This window comes from Micropterus salmoides, unplaced genomic scaffold (genome assembly GCF_014851395.1).
Source record: "Micropterus salmoides isolate LMB-PRFRI ecotype aquatic unplaced genomic scaffold, ASM1485139v1 Ms_hic_scaffold_14, whole genome shotgun sequence".
Lineage (NCBI taxonomy): Eukaryota > Metazoa > Chordata > Actinopteri > Centrarchiformes > Centrarchidae > Micropterus > Micropterus salmoides.
The window spans coordinates 12,312,310-12,333,395 of record NW_024040485.1 but is presented as its reverse complement, the minus strand read 5'-3'; the positions used below and the strand labels follow the sequence as shown (position 1 = coordinate 12,333,395).

The window sequence follows — 21,086 nt, the reverse complement described above, 5'->3', positions numbered from 1 at the left end:
ATAAACAACCACCCCCACCACAAACACTCAGAAATTCATACATGTGCACAGTCACAGGGCAAATCACCGATTCAGTAAAGGCAGCAGGCAGGAAGAGAGAAAGGCAGGAGAGAGGAGTCATGGAGGAGGAGATGGATGTGACATGATTTACAATGAGATCATTAACCTTGAGAAACAGAATGGCCTCTGCGACATAAACACTATCTCTTAGACAGACACTTTGTAAGAACAATACCTCGTGTGAGCACACACACACACACACGTTTGTGCTTCTATCCCTGTGGGGACACACCCTAACCTTAACCATCACAACTACATGCCTAACCTTAACCTAATTCCAACCTGAACACTTAAAACAAGTCTTAACTCTAAAAAAGCAGTCTCTATTTTTGTTCCCATCGGTTAGTGTGCATAAAAACATGAAACACACAGATATACACAACCACTCAAAACACATGCAGGACAGCAGGCATTTATAGTTTAAGAAAGAGCGCACACACATACGCACACACAAACACAATGTTCATAGCTCAATCCTTAAACTAACAAGACATTAGCTCTGTTTTAAATACACCTGACTAACATACTAAATCTAAGCAGGGTTTGCTTATGTAGTGTATTTACACTGGTAAACTTTATGTTGACTGTATTCTGACTCAAAAAAGATTTTTGAGTTTGTTGTTGATACTATTCACTGCTATACATTATTCTCCCACAATGCACTGTCTAAAGGAGCATGCACATCAAAACAGTGAATGGTCTGTACTTGTATAGTGACTTTCTAGTGTTCCGACCACTCAAAGCGCCCTACACTACATGTCCCATTCACCCCATTCACACACGTTCATACACTGACTGCCATGCAAGCTGCCAACGGCTAATCAGAAACAGAAACTGACTATTCACACACACATTTGGGGTTCAGTATGTAGCCTAAGAATACTTTGACATAGTGGATAGGGAAAGCCATGGATCTGATTAGTGGTTGATACGCTCTCTCTTTAAGCCATAGCTGATCAAACACATTGTGGGTGGTGGTGAAACAGCTCCAGAATAGATCCCTGCTAACAACAAAATAAATGACATCTTTCAAAAAAACATTTTGCTTTGCCTTGTGAACAGTGACTTTCCAAAGTTGCAGTTTGATTGATATGAATTGGCATAATGTATAATTTCTAGTTAGTATGTTGATATTTCTTCAAAAATATTCAGTGTTGTTTTTCTCTTAAGTATGGCCCACTTACAGACGGTAGAGAAGGGACAGATTCCCATGTTGACAACTTGCAAACACTCACATCATAAAGACGGTTGTATTATAACAGGTGCTTGTGTTAGAATTAAGATACTTTGCATTGACAAAACCACACCATATATACCACATATCTGTTTGGCTTTGAGGCACTTCTGTATTTTAAAGTCAGATCCATCGGGGCCTAGAGAAGTGACTTTTTTATTATTGTATTATCAGTGTGTTCGTCTCTATGTTTATCGACAGGTTACAATGAAGACAAAAGTATCACACGCTATGATGTATTGCAGATACAGTAAATTAACCAGCACTCACTAAGAGTTATCACACAATCCTTATTTATTTGTCCACAATCATAAATCCATTCTATTAATCTTTAGTATGTAAATTATATTTCAATAAAACATTTGTCAACAATCATTTACAGGTCAGAGAGTGAGAGGTTCCCTCTGACAAATCCAGCATTAAACGTCTACAATCATCCAAAGAAAAAGAAAAGAAACATTCATCCACTGGTACAAAGGCTCATGGGATACAGACTGCCAAAAAGCCCTTTCAAAAGTGCATCTATTGCAATGCCTTTAAATAGAAACTCCCATTTAACAACAATAAAATAGACAAATATGTTTCCCCAATATATTTGGCAATATGTCACTCTTCTTATTCAGATATGTATAAAAAGTGTCATTTGTATTTTACCTTCTTCTTTCCTCGTATCACATTCAAAATATAAATTACAAAATGGATTCAAAACAGTGGAAGACATTTTATAATTTGTAAATGCTCTGACGGAGAGAAAAGCAGTGTTTCAGTATATTCAAGTCAGTATGTGAATTTATGGTGAAAATGTGTAGTGCACGCAGCTCCAAATATTAAACACCGCATCGGTTGTATCAAGAATCCTAACAAACACAATACAGGCACTACCACATAAACGGTCTTCTTGTTTATTGTGGGCAAAAACTCATGTGTTTCAGCTAAAATCAGTCAGTATATTAATAAATGACCAGTGTGAAGACACTCAAAGTAAATGTCAACATTAAAGCCTTCAAATAAAAAGGTCCATATAAGACAAGTAGAAGTACAAAAGTGATTTTTTGGACTTGTGTTATTTAAAGGCTTTGTGCTGAGATTCAAACTATTTCTGTTTGACACACTGCAGAAGTTATTTAGTAACATCACGCAGCAAGTGTACATCTCTTTCCATCTATAAAAGTGCTCCATAAAAAAAGGAATTCTCATTATAATTGTTTTTTTCCCCAAAACAAATGTTTCTTCATCTAAAGGCTTTATGTATCTTAAGACAAAATGTCACTGAAGCTGATGTCTTCACTATATTTAATGCAAAAATCCTCATTTTGACAAAACATGATGATTCAAGTTAAACTAAATTTTTAAAACACTATAACTTACATTTTGATATGCACTCCCTATATTTTAACCTTGAGTGTTAAGTTGTTATGCTTCATTGTGATTGAAACACATGCTGTCATTTCTGACAAAAATCTTGATGATACTGCAACTGTCTGCAAAATGAGCATGAACTTTGAACTTTGCTTTGGATACAAAAACTATGAGGAGTACATCTCTCCACCAATGAAGGCTAATTCTACAGCATGATATCAATACACCAATTAAAAGTTAGTTCATTAAGAGTTAGTTACATGAAAAGGTTCGCTAATGGTAAGTAAAACAAACTCAGTTAAGGTCAATTAAGGTTACATTTTCAAACTTAAAGTAGTTTAGGCAAATTAAACAGCAACATTAACATAAATCTACTGCTTGTTTCCAGTCATGTCTCATTCATGTAACATTTACATGAACGCTTATGTTACATAAATGCTCTTTAACATCTCTGAGCGTATTAGGCCATTGTGGGTAAAGCTGAATATCAATAAGCAGGGTATAATTAATGGCAATAGTGTATTTTTATGTTTTTCTGCATCAATGTGATGAAGTACCTTGATTTGATTTAATTGCCTAGATGATTCAAAAACAGACATTTCTGTCTGGTTCTTTATACAATTCCTCAATTGATTTTCTGGGATATCAATAAATCATGATAAATATTGATATCACAACATAAAATAACACATACTGTGACAGGATTTTGACCGTGTCTCCCACTCGTATTGGGAATGTACTGTTCAGAGAGCACATTAATCCCATTTTAAAAGCAATTAGTCTTATGAGACGAGGAAAATAAGGAGAACAAACCTTGATTTATCAAACAGTTGCACCTCAGGCTAAAGTAAAAATGTTGCTTTACTTCTGCAAGGGTGCAGAAAAAGTGGCCTACGGGATTTACATCTGTGGGTGAGAAACCTGTATGTGCGCACACAGACACAAACACGCGCATTATTCACGGTCAAGAATCCTCCGAACACCTACAGCAGGAGTGAAGTTTGATACTCTTAATGCTACATTTAAACATCAAGCTTTTATAAAAAGATAGTGCACGCTCACATTCAGTAGTGTAACATTGTTTTACTTAATTGTTTCAGCTTCTGTTCAGCTTTCTCAACGCATCGAATGTGTAACACCTCAAGAAGATGTTTTTTAAAAAAAAGAAATTTTTTAAATGTCATAACCTTTTATTTAGGTTGCTAAACGTCAGTAGCATGAGCATGTGCTTAAAACACCCTGAATGTTTTGAAAGTCAGTTTTACACCTGCTTCTCCTGTTTCTCGTCACGATTAGAGGAGGTCAGTTCCATCGTAGACCACAGGCTTGTCTAGACTCAGATGATACAGCACTTTCTTTGAGATGAATCTGATTAACAGGAAAGACAGAGGAACATTTGCTTTCTGTCTACTTGTGAGGTATATGCAAAAAAGTGGTTTGTGCTGAAGACTTAACAGGGTTATTTTTTTAAACAAATGCACAAAACCCTCACATGAGAAAAAGAGTGACTAACCTGGAGAAAGAGTTGTCAAAAATGAGCGTGTATTCTCCGGGGTTTCTGACTTTCAGTTCACCCTGGATCGTCTCTTTGTGGGAGTTACAGCGAGTCAGTGGGATCAAGACCTGTGGAGCGCAAAGGATAGACATCTATCTACATACATTATGTACATGTCTAAAGGGTTGAGAGAGTGACAAGAGGAGGAACCGATAGGGATCCATAGCATTTCAAGGAATCAGCATCTGTCTGAGAATCCCATTTTGAATTTTTTTAGGCAGCTAAGGTGGAGAAGAAAGACATCTTAGTTACAATATGCACTTCTTTTAATTTATTCAGCACCAAACCAAGGAGATTCTACTGTGTATACAAACATGCCACAAGTTCTCACTTTAACATGATGGACAGTAGATAAATATTTAAGCAAGGGATTCAAATCCTCCCACAAACACTGAATTTCACAGTTGTTTGGTTGAATTTGGTTGTATCAACATTTTGGAACATTTAAGGTGAGGCTTTCTGCCATGTTCAGTCAGAAAAAGGGTTTCTTTGTCGTGGAGTATCATACTCTAAATTGGACCCGGCTAGATGAGCCCATCACTAAGAGAATGTACTGTGTATACATGTTCCCTTTATTTGTATACTGGTGTGTCACCTTGGCCTGCTCCAGTGGAGTCTCTGCACTCTCCTTGAAGACCACACTGAAGTAGATGCTCTTAGGTTCAGAGGTGAACGTCCAAGTGACAGTAGGACCAGGAGTGCTCATAGTGATGGGGACGGTGCTGTAACAGCTGGACTTGATGAAGAGCTCTCGCGAGCTGTCCCCAAACCCTGAGATGTCATCCACCGTGAAGCTGACAGAGAGCCTATAGCAGAGGGAATACAGCAGGATACAAGAAAGTTCACAAAACTGTAAGGCTGCAATGAACAATAGTTTTCATGATCATTTATTAATCTTCTGATTATTTCATGGATTAATTGTTTGATTAATGGCTGGCAGCTACAGGGTTAAAGGCTTGCTTCCCCACGCTCTCCACTTCCAAATAGCATTCTGTGATCTACTCACCTTTGTGTAACACTGTAAATAGTATCAATTAAATATCTATAAAGCAGCCAAGGGATCTGTAAAGGTTGGTAATTTTAATCTGATTCAATTAGCTCCATTTTATTTTGCCACCGCAAAGTCAAAATGTCCCTAAATGTGTGAAATAAATAGTTTGAGGCTGGGAAGAGGGCTCAGCTTTCAGGTCATATATATAACACCTATATTTATTTACTTTATTCATTATACATTAAACTATCATAGAAGTCTAATTAAGGTTCAGTGTGTTAATATTTGTGAGGATCTATTGACAGAAATGCAATATAATATACATAACTCTATATAAAGTCCTTCCATTATGAGTCCTTATGTTTTTATTACCTTAGAATGAGTCATTTCTATCGCCGTGCAGCCCCGCCATGTTTCTACAGTAGCCTAAATGGACAAACTGCTCTAGAGAGCACGTTTTGCCACTATGTTGAATATGTATGATAAAAAAAGAAGAAGAACAAGTAACGTAGTAGTAGTTGTCTGTTTTATTAGAAGTAAGAAGAGATGTGTAATTTTGGACAAATGGAGGACCACTACTACAGTATTATTTAGCACAAGAGCCGACAGAGCGTGTCGGCCACCGTTGCTTCTCCTGCGCACTTGGAATCAGAATCTTTTTTTCCTACTTAAATCTTTATTGCAAAAAGAAGAATCAAGTTGCTATGTTTCTTTGCAATTTGATAATTCCCACAGAAGATTAATTGGCAATTAATTAGTTAATCAGACATTTTCAAGAATAATTATTAGGTGCAGCATGAGACAGTATGATTGTAGCACTGTCATCTTGTTAAGAGCGAACTCCACCAATTTAGCATTACACTCAAATCACACTGTCGGACTAACGATGACCAGTTTAAACTCAAAAATCAAAATTGAGTTCACAGAACCAGAAATATCATATTTTTTATTCCGCGCATTCTTCTTTAGCCCACGACCCTGTACGCAGGATAAGCGGTTGATGATGGATGGATGGCATTCTTCTTCCTTGTCAAAACCTGGCGCCTACATTACACACAATGCAACTCAATGCATCCGTCTCAGATTTAAGTACATTATCCTAGTAGTGGCTAATGTAGCCTCAAGCAGAGATGAGGAGCGGGCTACAGAGGTCTAGTAAGCTCACTTCTTTCTGACTCCACACAGAAGTTACCTGCTGACATGAGGCCTTTAAGCTTTCTCCATACTCACTAAACAAACCTGCTCCAAATTACAACAGAAGAGAAACAGAGGTCCCACAACATGTGCCAAGTAACATTTGGGAACGCTGTCCATGCCACACATGGATTCGTTTCATGTTTCACACTATTCTGGAATTTAGAGCAACGTTTTTACCAGACAAATACACAAGAAACTCCCCAAGAAAGCTTTAAGTCTAACTTGTGATTGCATCCACAACACAACTTAGCACTCAGGGTTTTGCCGTCAAACTTTTACTGCATGTAACACTCACGTGAGTTCTCCAGACTTCAGCAGGCAGATCTCTGCATCCTGTACTGCAGCACTGAGGTCCTCCGTATCTTCTGATGTGATGTCTCCTGCACTGGCACTGCTGTTTCTAGAAAGAGTGATGGATATTTTACATTACACATTTATATCAGTTTGTGGAGAATAATTTTCACTTTCACATTTAGGTGTCACAACATCCACCAAGTGTCCAAGTATATTCACTTTAATGACAACATGTTTACAGTATTGTTCATCTCAGGGTGATGGCTCACACACTACATACATACTACACACAGCACATTAAAGAAAACATAGCATTAAAAGCAAGAATGTATACACATAATGCGCCTATATAATGTAATATATAATAATAAACAATAGAAATGTCATATAAACCTTCACTTTACACAGTATTTACAACAAAACAGAATCTATCCCACTAAAAAAGTAGTCTACTAAAATGAACATGTTATTCATAAACACAATGATTATTTTAAAAAACTGTATAGTTTTTATCATACTGTCCGTATGTAAAAACACTTCTACATCACACAGTCTTTTTTAATAGGGAATGTATGTACAAAACTGTTAAAACTGAAAAGAAAAATGTAATAGAATTATGAGTTAAATTAATTTTCAAAGATCACGCCCCTGAATTTCTTCTCACTGCTGCAAAACTTTCCAGTTTTCTGACTGTATTGGCCTAGAAAATGAAATTGGGATATATTGACCACATTGGTTTGAAGCTGGCACGTTGTTAAGTAGCAGAATCTGTTTCTGTGTTTGATATTAATCTCTCATGTTGTGGGTTATTATCACTGACTCCCAGTGCCACAGTCTAAAATCCCCCTGTAAGTCAATGTGTGCGAGATACTTACAGCTGTGCTGCCCCCTGCTGTCCGTGTCTAGGAGAGCAGGCAGTAGAAAAAGAGAGGGAGTCACTGTCGTTCACCCCGCTCACTTCCTCATCTGTGATGATGTCAAAAACCCCATCATCCAGCTTGCAACCTTCATCTGCTCCTAGAAAATAAACACCAGCTACATGTTCATCATTGCAATTTATACTCTACTCTTACTGTACTGCGTCTGCGGTTGAAACCACACCGCAATCTAAAGCAAGGCATTACTTCAGTGTGTGTGTGTGAGAGAATCTATGGTTTATTACCTGAAAGACTGGTCACAGCTATCCCAGCCTGCAGCAGGCGCCTGAAAGGTGTCCCTGGCGTGCTGCTAGTCCCTTCCTCCTGTGGGTGGCGCTCAACTACTGCGCTGTGCTGATTGTAACAGTCCCTGCAGCAGCGCTCTCTGTTGCCGCCCTGCTGAGTGCTCACTGTGTTACTGCAGCAGTAGTAGCAGAAGGGACGCCCACACAGTCTGGAAACAGACATAATATGATTGAGATTCATAGATTGAGTGATGTTTGCTTATTATTTTGAAATGACACATTATTAAGAGTGTAGAGAGGAATTATTATCTAAGTAAGTAAGTCTTTTTATAGGGCATGTATAGAAGCTCAGTGAAGAAAGGCTCAAACAGATGTACTGTAATGTGAGATCTACATCTTGTTGAAAAGCATTTCTGTTTCTAACCTAATGTTAATTGTTACAGCTGCTTTTTCAATCTTACAGTTTTTTTCCCTCAAATTTTAAGCTCAATCCTCAGATTGAATTCAGAACTGTTTTAAAAGATTTTTCTTTTTTCTCATCTGTGTTTTGTCCTACTCATTTTTAACTGCGTCTTTTACATCGTTGCAAATAACGGCAAACTCGATGCTTCTATGACTTTAAAAATAGCTCTGAAATTAAATGAATTGCTGCTTTCCCACAGAATACCATCAAATGATCCAGCAATCCATTAAGTTACAGGTAGCGATTATACTGCTTCACTATTGAACTGTTTAACTCTCAGACATGTTTGTGAACATGCTCATTGTGCGATTCCTCACATGGATATAATATTTGAACCCACTGCTATAAGCTGACAAACATAAATGTTTTATTATGTCAGTTAATTTGGAGGTGATATACAGCTGGATCTTGAAAATTCATCTGCAAAATGTATTGCAACTCATCACATGTTGTAATTCTAATATAGTTTTTTTACTCAAATACATTGACACTACATAGAGTGAGTTTTTCGAAGACACCACAGTTCCTGAACATGGAGCAGCAAACTGACATTTGTCTTGAGTTATTATGGATACCATTCGGTTTGCTGTAGAAGTTATTTGACTTCACTACTGGGCAACAGTTGGCAAGTCTAAATGTGAAGTGAAATACAGAAGCAAACGGCATTGGCAACTCAGTTCCTTTGAGACTGAAACAATCACAAAGCGAATGTCATTTTGGTGGCAGTGTTTTGGAAAATGTGCTTCAGCAATTGAGAAAACCTGTCATTATACTACTAGTTTAAAAGTAGCATCAGTGATACTAGTTTTACTGGATATCATAGTGATATGTACATTTGTTTATTATACTGAGGACTATCTGACCTGCAGGTGTGCTTACGGAGAAACCAGCTGAACTGACTGTGACAGCCCAGACAGTAGTTGACGTCCCTCTCCGTCTCCTCATCCCTTAGTTTCTGCTCAAACTCCAGGGCATCTGTCTTCTGCCAAAGTGCATCTTTCTCCCTGCATGGAGCACCGTCAGGCGTGTTTGTATATGCAATAAAAGCACAGTGTACTGCAGATTACACCATCTAGGTGGTTTGTTTTTATCCATTTGAAAACACAAACCAAAAGACATCAGGCAATAAATCTAAGAACCATGTCTCCACCCTGCTATGTGCATATTTAAATCTAACAAAAAGACAAAAAAAGAACAACAAAGATAATCTGAGCATGAGTTTATACCTGATGAGTTCTACAAGCCTTTCTTCCAAATTGATTTTGGTGCGGTAAAGATCATCAAGTTCAGCAGCTGTTTTAAGATCAAAGCTCTGTTTGTCCTGTGTGACTCTCCGTAGATTTTCACTCATCTCCTGGTAGGCCCGCTGAGCTGCTGCTAGACCATCCTCTGACCTGCATACATACACGCAGGCTTATTCATGATATGTCGGGAAAAAAAGGGGGATTCTCAGGCGACTCCGATTGTATCCATGCAGTTAAAACAGGAAGAACCCCAAGTATGTCAGATTCCTAGATAAGCCATACTAAATAAAATATAAAGATTCTGATCTTAACACACACACAAGATTAGACACGTTTTTTTTCACAGAGCTCTAATTTGGTCCAGAATGTGTGTTTATGAATACAGTATCTCACCTTGATAAATTCCCTTTCAGATGGCTTATCTCGTCTTCTTTCTGCTGGATGAGATTTTCAGACTCGGCCATCTGGATGTTTTTCTCCTCAATCTGTTGGCAATATCTCTGATTCTCAGCCTGCAATCAGTACAGCAAAGCAAGACATTATTTCTGGTTCTTTGTGAATTATCCCTGTGACCATAATGTTATGATGACTTCAACTGCCGATACACAAAATGCAATTGGAATTTGTTTTTTTTCATTTATAAATCCTAGACAAACATAGAGCTGTACATACATGCAATTTGTCAGAGGCCATGTTTAACAATTTCACTTCCTTGCTCAAAAACACTTTCACTAAACTAACTCAACTCTTCTTTATTTAAAACATTCTTCGACTGCTTTAGTGATTAGACGGCGGCCTGAATAACCCGCTTATGATGGCGTATCAAACTTTTTGGCAGATCTGGATTCAGGGTCTCCTCTCACCTCTAGCTGTTTGAGTTTGACCTCCAGCTTAACCACTTTCTCCTGCTCAGTCCTCAGCTGTAATTTCACTTCCTGTAGCTCTTGATTCACAGTCTGGATGAGAATACAAATCATAATTTCATCAACTTATAACTCAGTCAATATGGTAAAAAGTCAGATACAGTAGCTTAAGCAGATTTCTCTCCACAGATTAGCTTTTACTTACAGCACAAATGTATCTGAATTCAGTGATGGAAACTGCTTATTTAGACTAGAAACTACTTTAAGTTACTTTGACTTTCAGTTTGACTTTACGGGAATGCATTTTTACGGTTGTTATGTTATGGCTTCTCCTTCAGATAGGTATATATTATTCATATATATGTGTTACTTTCCCTCTCTGAAGTCTGAAGTGCATACTACAAAGGCCAATTAGAAACGTGACAGAGAAATCAGGTTACTCCAATCCCTACCTGGATTAAGAAAAACCAAGTTTCTCGTTTATAAGTTCAACAAATCATCTTACGGGAGAAAGCCAAGTGCAACTGAGTTACTTAAGTACATGTAAACGCATCACAGCATACTACATTTTTTTGTGATTCATGTGTTTGTGGCTGACCTGGAGCTGGCTGCCGTGGCTCATGGCTTGGCCGCTAAGCTGGAAGCGGAGGGCCTCAATCTCCCCCTTACTTGTCTCCAGCACAGCTTCAGCCTCATGTTGGTTCTTGCTCAGCTCTTGCTGCAGCTTCTGCTTGGTCGCCAACAAACCCTCCTCATTATGGAGCTCATCGTGGAGTCGCTGGTTCTCCTGACGTAGCTGCTCCATGCAGGTATTCAGCCTCTCTGCCTCCTGAGTCGCCTCCTCCTCCAGCTCTTGCAGCCTTGTTGACAAGCCCTCCCAGCGCAGACGAGCCTCTTCATTCTCGGCGGTTAGCATACACACATGGACGCCGAGTTCAGCTGTTTCGGTGTTGGCTCTGTGGAGCGCCTCCCTAGATTCATTGTTCTCCAGACACAAGGCTTCGTAACGCAGCTTCAGTTTATTGAGCTCCTCTCTGGAGGCCGTCACCTCCGCAGCCAGACCTGCTCGAGCCTGAGCCTCGCCGTCACGCTCACGGATAAGAGCCTCCTCTCGTTCCCGGGATCGAAGAATCTCATCCACATGCCTGCGGTTTAGCTCCTCTACCTGAGCTTTGAGTTGTTCTGCTAAGACACGGAGGTCTTCTCTGGAGGACTCTGTCACCTCGTGCAGTGCCTGAGCCTTCATCCTCTCCTCAGTTCCTGCTAGAAGCTGAGCCCTGAGCTCCACCACCTCTTCTTGGAGCCGGTGCACCTCCCGTAGGTTGAGTTCTAGTTGAGCCTCAGCCATAACTAGCCTGAAAGGGGCCTCTTTGGTTTCTACTGAGGACGTCTGATGCTCATCGTGAAGCTTCTGCATTTTTTCATTACTCTCTGCAGCTCCTTTTTCATCGTTCAGCTCTCCAGTCCTGCTCTCCAGCTCCTCTGCTCTAGCTTGCAGAAGCCCACATTTAACAGTCTGGTCTCTCAGTTTAGCCTCAGTTTCCTGTAGTTTTTCAAGTAACTCTGCTTGGCTTCTTTGGGACACTGTGAGGTTCTTGTCCAACTTTGCAGCTTTGGCAGAGAGCGAGTCCACTTCTTGTTGCGTTCTGGCCAACTGTTTCTTCAAAGAGGACTGAACCTCAAGAAGCTCCCTGTTCTCGTGCTCTAGCTTCCTTAGTTGAGCATCAGATACTTCCTTCTGGACAAGCGCCTTCTGGAAAGTCTCCTCCAAATGCAGGTTTTCATCCAGAAGCTTCTTCTCCCGATCTTCCACACACATGTTGGCGGCCTCAACTCTGCCTGTTAAATGCTTCTCGGATGCCCTCAAAGAAGGTAGCTGGTCTAACAAGGCTGTCCGGCTTTCAGTCAACTCTGTAATGGTCTCCTCACTCTTTTTAACTGTTTGGAGAAGCTTAGCGTTTATTTCCACAAGACTACTGCATTGGGTTTTGTAGTCCTCAAGGTTCTTGGTTTGATCACATGAAACATCCTCATTATCAGCAAGTCTAGAGGTCAGACTTTCATTCTCAATGTTTAGCTTCTCCAACTGCTCCTCTAAATGCTTAATTCTCTCTGAACTAATGGTTAGCTCTTTCTCTCTGCTTTTCAGAGTCTTTCTTACATTGAGGAGCTGGCTCTCGAGTTCCTCATTCTGGCTATTGCTCGTGCTACATCTCTGCTCTTCCTCCTCCCTCTCCTCCTGCAGTCTTTTCCTCAGCTCCTCTGCCTGTCGCTCTCTGCCCTCCAGTGACGCTTGTAGATCCTGAAGCTGGGCTCTCAAATTCCCTGTCTCCTTCTCTTTCAAAGTCAGCGCCCCCTGAATTCGACTGACTGCACTTTGGAGCTCCTCCAACCGTTTGAGCGCCTCCTCATGCTCGTCATGGGCCCCGGCTTTTACTTCAGCCAGCTTGCCCTCACTGTTCCTCAACTCTTCTTCCCTGAGTTTTAGTTCCTGGGACAGACGCTCAGAGTGCCTGGCCCTGTCCTCAGCCTCTCTCTTTGCCTCCAACCTCTCCTCCTCAGCTGTTTTAAGTTTATCCAGGAGTTCCTGGATTTTCCAGGCTGAGTCGCAGTAGCTAGCTGTTTGTTGTCCCTTTTCTTTAAGAGCCTCATCCAACTTAGAGAGAAGCTCCATATTTTTGTTCTCAGCAGCTGTGAGTCTATCTTGAAGTTCACCGTTTATTGCTTCCCTACAAGTTTGAAAGTGATTTGCTCTCTCCTGATTATCAGTATATTGGTTTCTTTCGCCTGCCGGGTGGTCAGAGGACCTCTGAGCTGCTAACAGCTGACCTTGAAGGTCTTTAACCACGCCCTTCAGCTCAGCAGCCTCTCTGTCTAACTCCTGAACCTGTACCAAAAGCTCTTGCTGTCTGAGCTCGGACTGGTCGAGCTCAATGCGGAGGTTCTCTGCGATGCTGCAAGGAGAGGGTTCTCCCAGTTCAATAACACCAGGACTCAAGTCTGGGATTGGGAGAAACTCCTGGGCCTGGTCAATGAATGGAACAAGAGAGCTGTGGTCAGGTGCTTTAAAGTTCAAAACATATTTACTCAAATATTTATACATATAAAATATATATAAGTACGTGTGTACCTGTGAGTGTGAGTAGCTGCTAACAAGACTGTTGATGCTGGAGCAGCGACTGGGAGGCTTCCACAGGTAAGCCGATGAGCCAGTTCCTAACGTTCGCCTTTGACATAATGAGAGAACAAAAATTAGGGTCATTAAAATGTAATAGTAAATGTAAGACAAACATGACACGAAACTGATGAAAAAAAAAAAACTACAACACTTTCAACACAAAAGAGGAACTTAATTTGACAGAAGTGAGTCTTTAGGTGGGTATATAGTAACACCAGGTACAACAAAAACAAAACGTACCAGGAAATTATAGTTACAGTTAGAGTATGTACCTGTGTTAAATTTTAAGCTGGTTGTGGATTTTCAGAGGAATTTGTTTGAAAGAACTGATAAATGACTTAGTGACCGATAACAATTCACTTCAAAGCACAAAAACATTCATTTATTTGTTGGAAACCCATTTTACTTTGTTTGCTGCTGCACAGAAAGACATGTTTAACATTTCTGCATGACCATTGCTTTGTCAAAAGATTATGCTATCAATTCATTGAAATAAATTCAAACTTTTTTAAGCAGTAACTTCACTGAAATATCTTAAGAATTTACACGTCACAATGTCACAATGTACTATTACTACTACATCTCAAAAAGGGCAAGGCTGTCACTAACCTATTTTCAGAGAAAGCCTATTTCTGGAAGTAAATGAAAGCTAGAGTGATATGTTGTCACTTATTTCTCTTGTACAGTGATGAAACTGTTTCCTTTGAGTCACGCAGTCACGATTTGTGTGAAAAAAAAGTGTAATGCACTGTGTGGGTGTGTGTATCAAATAATTTGAGGCTACTCAAAGAAAATGCAAAACAAATATTTGCGTTTAAGTACCAAAAAAACAACTAAAGAATGCATGGGGTGTACACCATAATTATACAGTTTATACTGTCTAATGAAATGCTATACAATAACTCACTTAAGAAATCCTTCATTCATAATCATCGTCATTTTGTGTTTATAACATGTGTGGCAGGTTTCGATTCAACCCTTTTTGGGTAATCTTGTGTTGCTGCACTGCATTTTACTGTAAAATTTAAATAATATTTACAATAATGTAAACAACATAAATTATGCTTTTAAAAATGAGTGACCGCTGCCTGTAGAGTGACTGCAAATTGATGATAATGAAGTGGAAAGATTTGGCAAAGGTGCTGACAGCGACCAACCCTCACACTGTTGGCACATTTACACGCATACACGTCCAAGACACACACAAAAAAAAAGAGCTGTGAATGTGCAGAGTGATCAGATAATTAAGTGTTACTTCAAGTTGTGAAACCCCCAAAACTGCTTTACCACAATTTTGCATTAGCTGCACTAAACTGGAGTGTTATTTCAAATTACTTCAGGTCTCTCTCCAATCAATTTACAAATCATTTACAACCCCAAAGTGGAAGACCTACAGCTTTTATTTCTTTAATAAGTGTCTGTTTTCATCAGAAGAACACCCAGATTCAAGCTTTTTTTTCCTTCAACAAAAGTTAGGAAACTGACAATTGTGAAAAGGTCAGCAATTAATGGTGTACATGGGTTACCTCGCAAAGGAAGGCCAATCGGCATCAAGGTCGTAACCTCTGGCTGCCACATCAAATTGGATTTGATTGAGCTCATAGAGATAGCTGATTATGTCAGCAGTGAGGTGAGACTTGAGGAAAGGACTTCGGGCATAATACCAGTCACTGCATGGGAAGAATACAAATTATAAAAACATAAAACACATACAAGCATCTTTTTTATGCAATAATGTTATACTATTAGTTATGCAAGGTGTTCTAAGTTAATATTGTGCTATATATGTAAAGACAAGATAAGATATGCTTAATCTCATGTAGGGACACAGCACAGCAACAAAACTCGATCCATGGTTTCCAATTCAAAAGACCTGCGTCTGGACAGCATTTTGGATAACAATGGCTTTCACCGGTGCTAACATTATAGCTACTTTTTTTGTCAAATTACTAAGACTAAAACTAAATCAAAATATAAAAGGTGCCACAACGAACACTTTTGATTAATGAGCTGTAGAGGTGCTAATAGGCAGATTTTGTTACCATTGAACACAGCCAGGCTGCTAAGCTAAGTGGCTGCTGGCTGTAGCTTACAATTTATCGTACAAACTGTAGTACTGAGCTTCTTGTCCAACTCTTGGCAAAAAAGCATATTTACTAAAATGTCAAACCATTCCTTTACATACAAAAATTACAACAAAATACAGTCTATGACACACGCATGCGCACACACACACACACCCACCCACCCACCTACACACATTCACACCCACACTCTACTGAGAAACGGACAGAGATAGAGCATCCTGGTTAAATGAAGCAAGAACATAATAGACATTTGGTTGGAAACTCTGAGGAAGTGAGATGTGACTGTAGGTCACTGTGGTTAGGCTGTAAGGCTGTTGCGTTTTCTGATAAAAACAGAAATAAGACATAAATCAGGAAGGGAGAGTCGTACTTCCTAAGAACGGACACCGTCAAACTGTGAAGAAAACACAACATGTCTATGCAACCTGATAGGAACAAAAGTCACAGAATATTACACATATACATTATATGTATGTATGTATGTATGTATGTTTGTGTGTGTGTCCTCTAACCTTGTGATTTTCTCGTTTATAAGACACTGCTGCAGTGTGTCAGCAAGTCGCTGGTGAACGAGCGAGTAGCGGATGAAGGCCCTTCCTTTCCCCAGTGATGTCTTCAACTGAGGACACACAAAATATACATACAGACATTACCCCACTGATGTGTTCTTTTATAGTCTAGTCAGTATCACACAGGTCAAACTATTTAACAAGTGGCTCCTGCTTTCTGGATAATCTCTATTTGTCACAATAGCAGGACATTAACCGTAGATTAATCTCCCCATTATTGTCTCTCTTAGTTTATTAACCTGATTTCAGAAAATAACAAAAACTGTCCATCACATTTTCCCACAGTCCAAAATTATGTTTTCGAATGTCTATTAAAATCCAAAGATATTTGTTTCACAACAATATAAAACAGAGAAAAGCAGAAAATCCTCACTTTAGAGAAACTGCAACCAGGGAATGTATGGGGTTTTTTTTGATGGAGAAATGCCTCATGATAAATAGTTTCTGCTGATCGATAAACTGATTGGTTAATTTCATCTTTGATTGACCCCAATGTAAAAATGTGTTCTTGTGTTAAAATGTGTCCTGGCACTGAACATTTAAGGATTTCTCAGTTTAAAGGTAATCACTGCATAGGCGCTAAATTGACAGTATTTGTATGTAAGCCCAGAGTCTCCAATACATTAGCAGATGGAGGGATTTAAGTCAGACAACAGACCCGCCAGAAGGACACCAGCTGGAGACCGACTTACGTCAGTTACTGACCGACATGGAGAAAGAAGAGTAAAAGTAATATTTTAAGTAAGAGGTATTGAACTAGTAATTTGCAGTCAGCTGGTATTGACTAACAATGTGATTTTTAAAGAAAACCATACTGACTGTTGTAAATCCCTGAGGAAATTTTAAACCACAAATATGTTTTGCTAATGATTGCTAATAAGCCTAAAATCAGACATGTGGTCTTACCATGCTTATAAAGCAGAAACTATTCAGTAATTAGCTCTCTCATGCTAGAATACAGCTTACTTACATGTCGAACATTTGTTGGTTTCAGCTTCTCAAATGTGAAGATTTCTTGCTTTTCTTTCTCATAGATACAAGACGATAGTAAAATGAATATCTTTGAGTTTTGGACTATTGGTCAGACAAAACGAGAAATCAGAAGCTATAAGAACACCTTGGACTCTGACAAATCGTAACAAGCATATTAATCAACTAACTGAGAAAATAATTGTTGGATGAATTGATAATGAAAACAATCATTTGCCCTACACCGCACCCCAACATGCCTCTCTGGCTATATTAATCCACTTCCAAATTCAACTGTTGGATGTGTATTAACAAGCAGCACAATATAAAAATATGTCAGCCATGCACTTTTTTAAATGTACCAAAAGGACATTGGGCTGGCAGACACTGAAGACAAGACATTACAGTTTTGATTCATCATATTTCATCGATTCACATCAGATATTCAGTTACTTACTGACTTTTTGGCAAATTGGCAAAAATAATTAAGATAACTGATTCATTGTTAAGAGAGAACCAAAAAAGTTGAATAACTGCTGGTCGTTGCTCCTCCAATGTGAAGATTCGCTGCTTGTGTACTCTTTAGAGTACACTTTGAAGCGTTTTAAGCACAAAAGACCTCAATATCAGGCACACAAAAGGTTAAACAAGCTACAAATTATACTATACATATATAATTTATAAAGAAATTAATTAAATATAGTCCAAATTAGGACTAATTCAACTACAGTTATTCCAGTATGAATCTCACCCCTGTGACTTCCCAGGATAGAAGGTGAGGAAGAGGAACAGCACAGTACAGTAGGTGCAGGTGTAAGGCAGCAAGTAAATTAGAGTCTTACCGTTCCTGGCCAAGCAGGAGATTAGTGACATTATTGTACAGTCACTGTGTATTTGTGTGTGTGTGCATGTGTTGCCAGCCATGGCAGGGCAGAGGCACAGAGGGTGATTGTGTGTGTGTATTGCAGAGGAGGATTACCTCAGGGATGGATTTAACAAAACGGATGCCATCGTTAGCTCCCTTGATCTTAATCAGGCAGTCGCAGAAGTAATCCCAGTAGTCTTTTCTCTGACCGAGAAACGTTGTCTTCTCTTTCTGGTCAAACTAAGAAACACACACACCTGCTTATTATTGCATTACCTAACACACATTGTACAACAGGTCTGCCTGACAGTGCTGTGTGTAGCTGAGAGTTTGGGTCACATTGCAATCAATGTAATTCCTATGAACTTCCTTCATGTTTCACCTTAGTATTTCTAGAACTGTGGTTCCCAATAAGGGAGTTGACACCTCTCCAAAGGGTCACGATTTAATTGGTCACACACATATTTATATTATTAAATTGTTTCTACTGAAATACTCATCATTTCAACTTGTCTCTAACAAAATAAAACAATCTCAAGGGTTCAGAGAAGAAAGAAAAATCATATTTTGGTGGAATTGCTCACAACTTGTAGATAAATAACTTGTGATGAGGGGTCATTGGTGCTTCATGTTGAGGGTTCACTGGTATAGAGGACTGGTTCCCAGTCTTTTTAACTTATGACTATTTGTAGTCAAGCAATGCAGAGCAAAAGGGCAAGATCAAGTAGGCCTACATACTTTGTGGTGACATTTTTACATTCACTAACATTCAGTAGGCTACCCTACTTGCAACACATTGCCTCCACGGAAATTATGTATCATAGCAACCACAGCGTCTCGAAAAAAACACTGCGCCTCCAAAACGCAACCTAGCGCTCCCAGCTAGGCGTTTTCAGAAGAGCAGGTGGCGTTTTCAGCTGGCAAAAAACGCTTTGGTGGACACAGGCCCTTAGGATTTTAGAGGCCTGAAAAATTATAACTCACAAGAAAAAAACAGATTTAGGGAGAAGACAAAACTTTTAAATCATCTCACAACCCCTCTCAAAATGTATCTTGAGAGCTCTTTAGGGGTTTTGGAAATACTGGTCTAGAGAGTCAGATGAGCAGCGTTGGCACGTTTACAAACTCAAACAGGATCATCCTGCCAAACCCTAAGTAAAACTTTGCTTAAATTGCTTAAATAAAAATTTGTTGTACTAAATGTTTCATGCTTTGATATAGGCTACCATACCTGTAGCAGGTATTCAAGTTTATAGAAGAACTTCCGCAGGTTGGCGCTGTCATCAGTTACGGGTTCACCGCACTCCTTGTGTTCTTTACTCAACTCTAACACAGCGTCTAACCAAGACAGTAAAACCATTATTACCAGATACACGCACAAATATCAACACACATATATCTATATATAGCATGGCACACAGAGCAATATACTGTATGAGATGGTGTTTACTGTAAGTGTGAACAGATAATTACCATGCAGATCCCTGATTATCCTCTGCAGTTGATTATCTCCAACTGATGAGGAGGCGGCCATGGTGGGGAAAGGGCAGCAGAGTCAGGACTGTATGTGGGATTTAAAATACAAGAGATTATGTTAAATTTTTTTTTATTATTTCCCGAAATGTTATGATATAAACAGTGTTCCTCATTTCCTTGAATACTGTGCCTGAAAAAAAAAAAAATATAATAATTACAGCATGTGACTGTTAAAACATGCCAAAGCTGCTACCACTACGAGGTAAACATTAAAATAGTCCTGTCCTAAATTACTTTCCCGCTGCTGTAAAAATATTTCATAAAGACGGTGTTGAATTCTGCACAACCCAAGAAGACTATAACAAATGAGACGATTTAAATATGTCGGAGGGGCCCATTAATTTGTTTTGGTGACGCACAGAAGGAGTCACAGTAGCTCAGTAAATTTAGCAACGTTTGCCTGCAGTGAGAGGAGATAACGTTACAACATTTACATCAGACAACATGTGACAGTGTCGTTGTTTGTAGCGACAGTGTCCTTATCAGATCCCACTGAAACAAGATGTATCTACTGTTATCTGCCTAAACCAGCAAAGCTGACTTAAACCACTTTCAATCTGCGTTAAAATGCAACAAACCGCGACATAAACATGGATTTGTCAAAGCTGGCGAGCGCTTAGGGACATGCACCTGTTCTCAGCTCTTCATTTCCGCATCGTGTTAGCTGTACATTTCTGTTACAAACCATCACGGTTTGGTTGTAAATAAAGCCAAACGTTTCGATATTAACTACATACTAAAATAATAGACGTACTTGATGAATAAAATTGTCCAGAGTCTCCAGTTTGTAGGTGATACAGCAGAAACTTGCTACCGCTGGGGGCGGGAACTGTGGATGATTGACAGGCCCAACGGACAAATATCTGTCTGCTAGCGCTGAAAGTTTGGTTGAGAGACAAATGGTAAATAAACAGATGAACCTAATATTTCTAATTTAATAAACCTAATATTTCTTAAAATACAATAAAAGAATACGAATATTTGTTTAAATTACATGTACATTTTATTGTACATGGCTGGACAAGGTTATATTTTGTGAATTTTGAAAGAATTAATGGCATGAAGATGGATTTTGAAATACACAAGGTCCCTAAATGTCTTAGATTTTAACCTAATTTTGTTATTATATTTTTGTGAATAATAAAAACAGAACATAAAAAACCTTAATAAATAAATGCACAAAAAGGAGAAAAAACAACCAACCAACAACAACAAAAGACAGTTCTTAATATTTAGGATTCTCCAGGGGGCCAGAACAAGAGCTGACCCAGAAAAATAATGACTTTGGTGGTAGTGCAGTAGTTTAAGATCATTCTCAATAACCAGTCTGCCTGCAGCTGCTTTTACTGAGACTGTAGCTTATTCACTATTTAACTTTTATTTATTGGCTCTTAAGTTCCTGTTATCCTGCTAACAGGACGCTGCTGTAAAAAAGCTGGTATTTCCAGTCAACTTACCTT

At 39.1% G+C, this 21,086-nt stretch overlaps 1 protein-coding gene across 2 annotated transcripts; it reads right to left on the bottom strand.

Moving 5' to 3' along the window:
- Positions 1–1,567: 1,567 nt before the first annotated feature.
- Positions 1,568–20,459, bottom strand: LOC119901920 (FYVE and coiled-coil domain-containing protein 1-like). Of its 2 annotated transcripts, none has more exons than XM_038717697.1 (18): positions 20,381–20,459; positions 19,564–19,651; positions 19,322–19,428; positions 18,205–18,330; positions 16,200–16,306; positions 15,127–15,270; positions 13,553–13,649; positions 11,021–13,447; positions 10,423–10,515; positions 9,953–10,071; positions 9,542–9,709; positions 9,179–9,319; positions 7,853–8,061; positions 7,566–7,707; positions 6,692–6,796; positions 4,804–5,014; positions 4,167–4,276; positions 1,568–4,021 (listed from the first exon to the last, which is right to left on the bottom strand). In XM_038717697.1, exons 2-18 carry the CDS (start codon positions 19,622–19,624, stop codon positions 3,946–3,948), a joined length of 4,443 nt encoding a protein of 1,480 aa, XP_038573625.1. In that variant the 5' UTR covers positions 19,625–19,651; positions 20,381–20,459; the 3' UTR covers positions 1,568–3,945. The 2 variants fall into 2 exon arrangements, with proteins under 2 accessions (XP_038573625.1, XP_038573626.1); XM_038717698.1 differs by having other exon boundaries at positions 20,257–20,395.
- Positions 20,460–21,086: the final 627 nt, after the last annotated feature.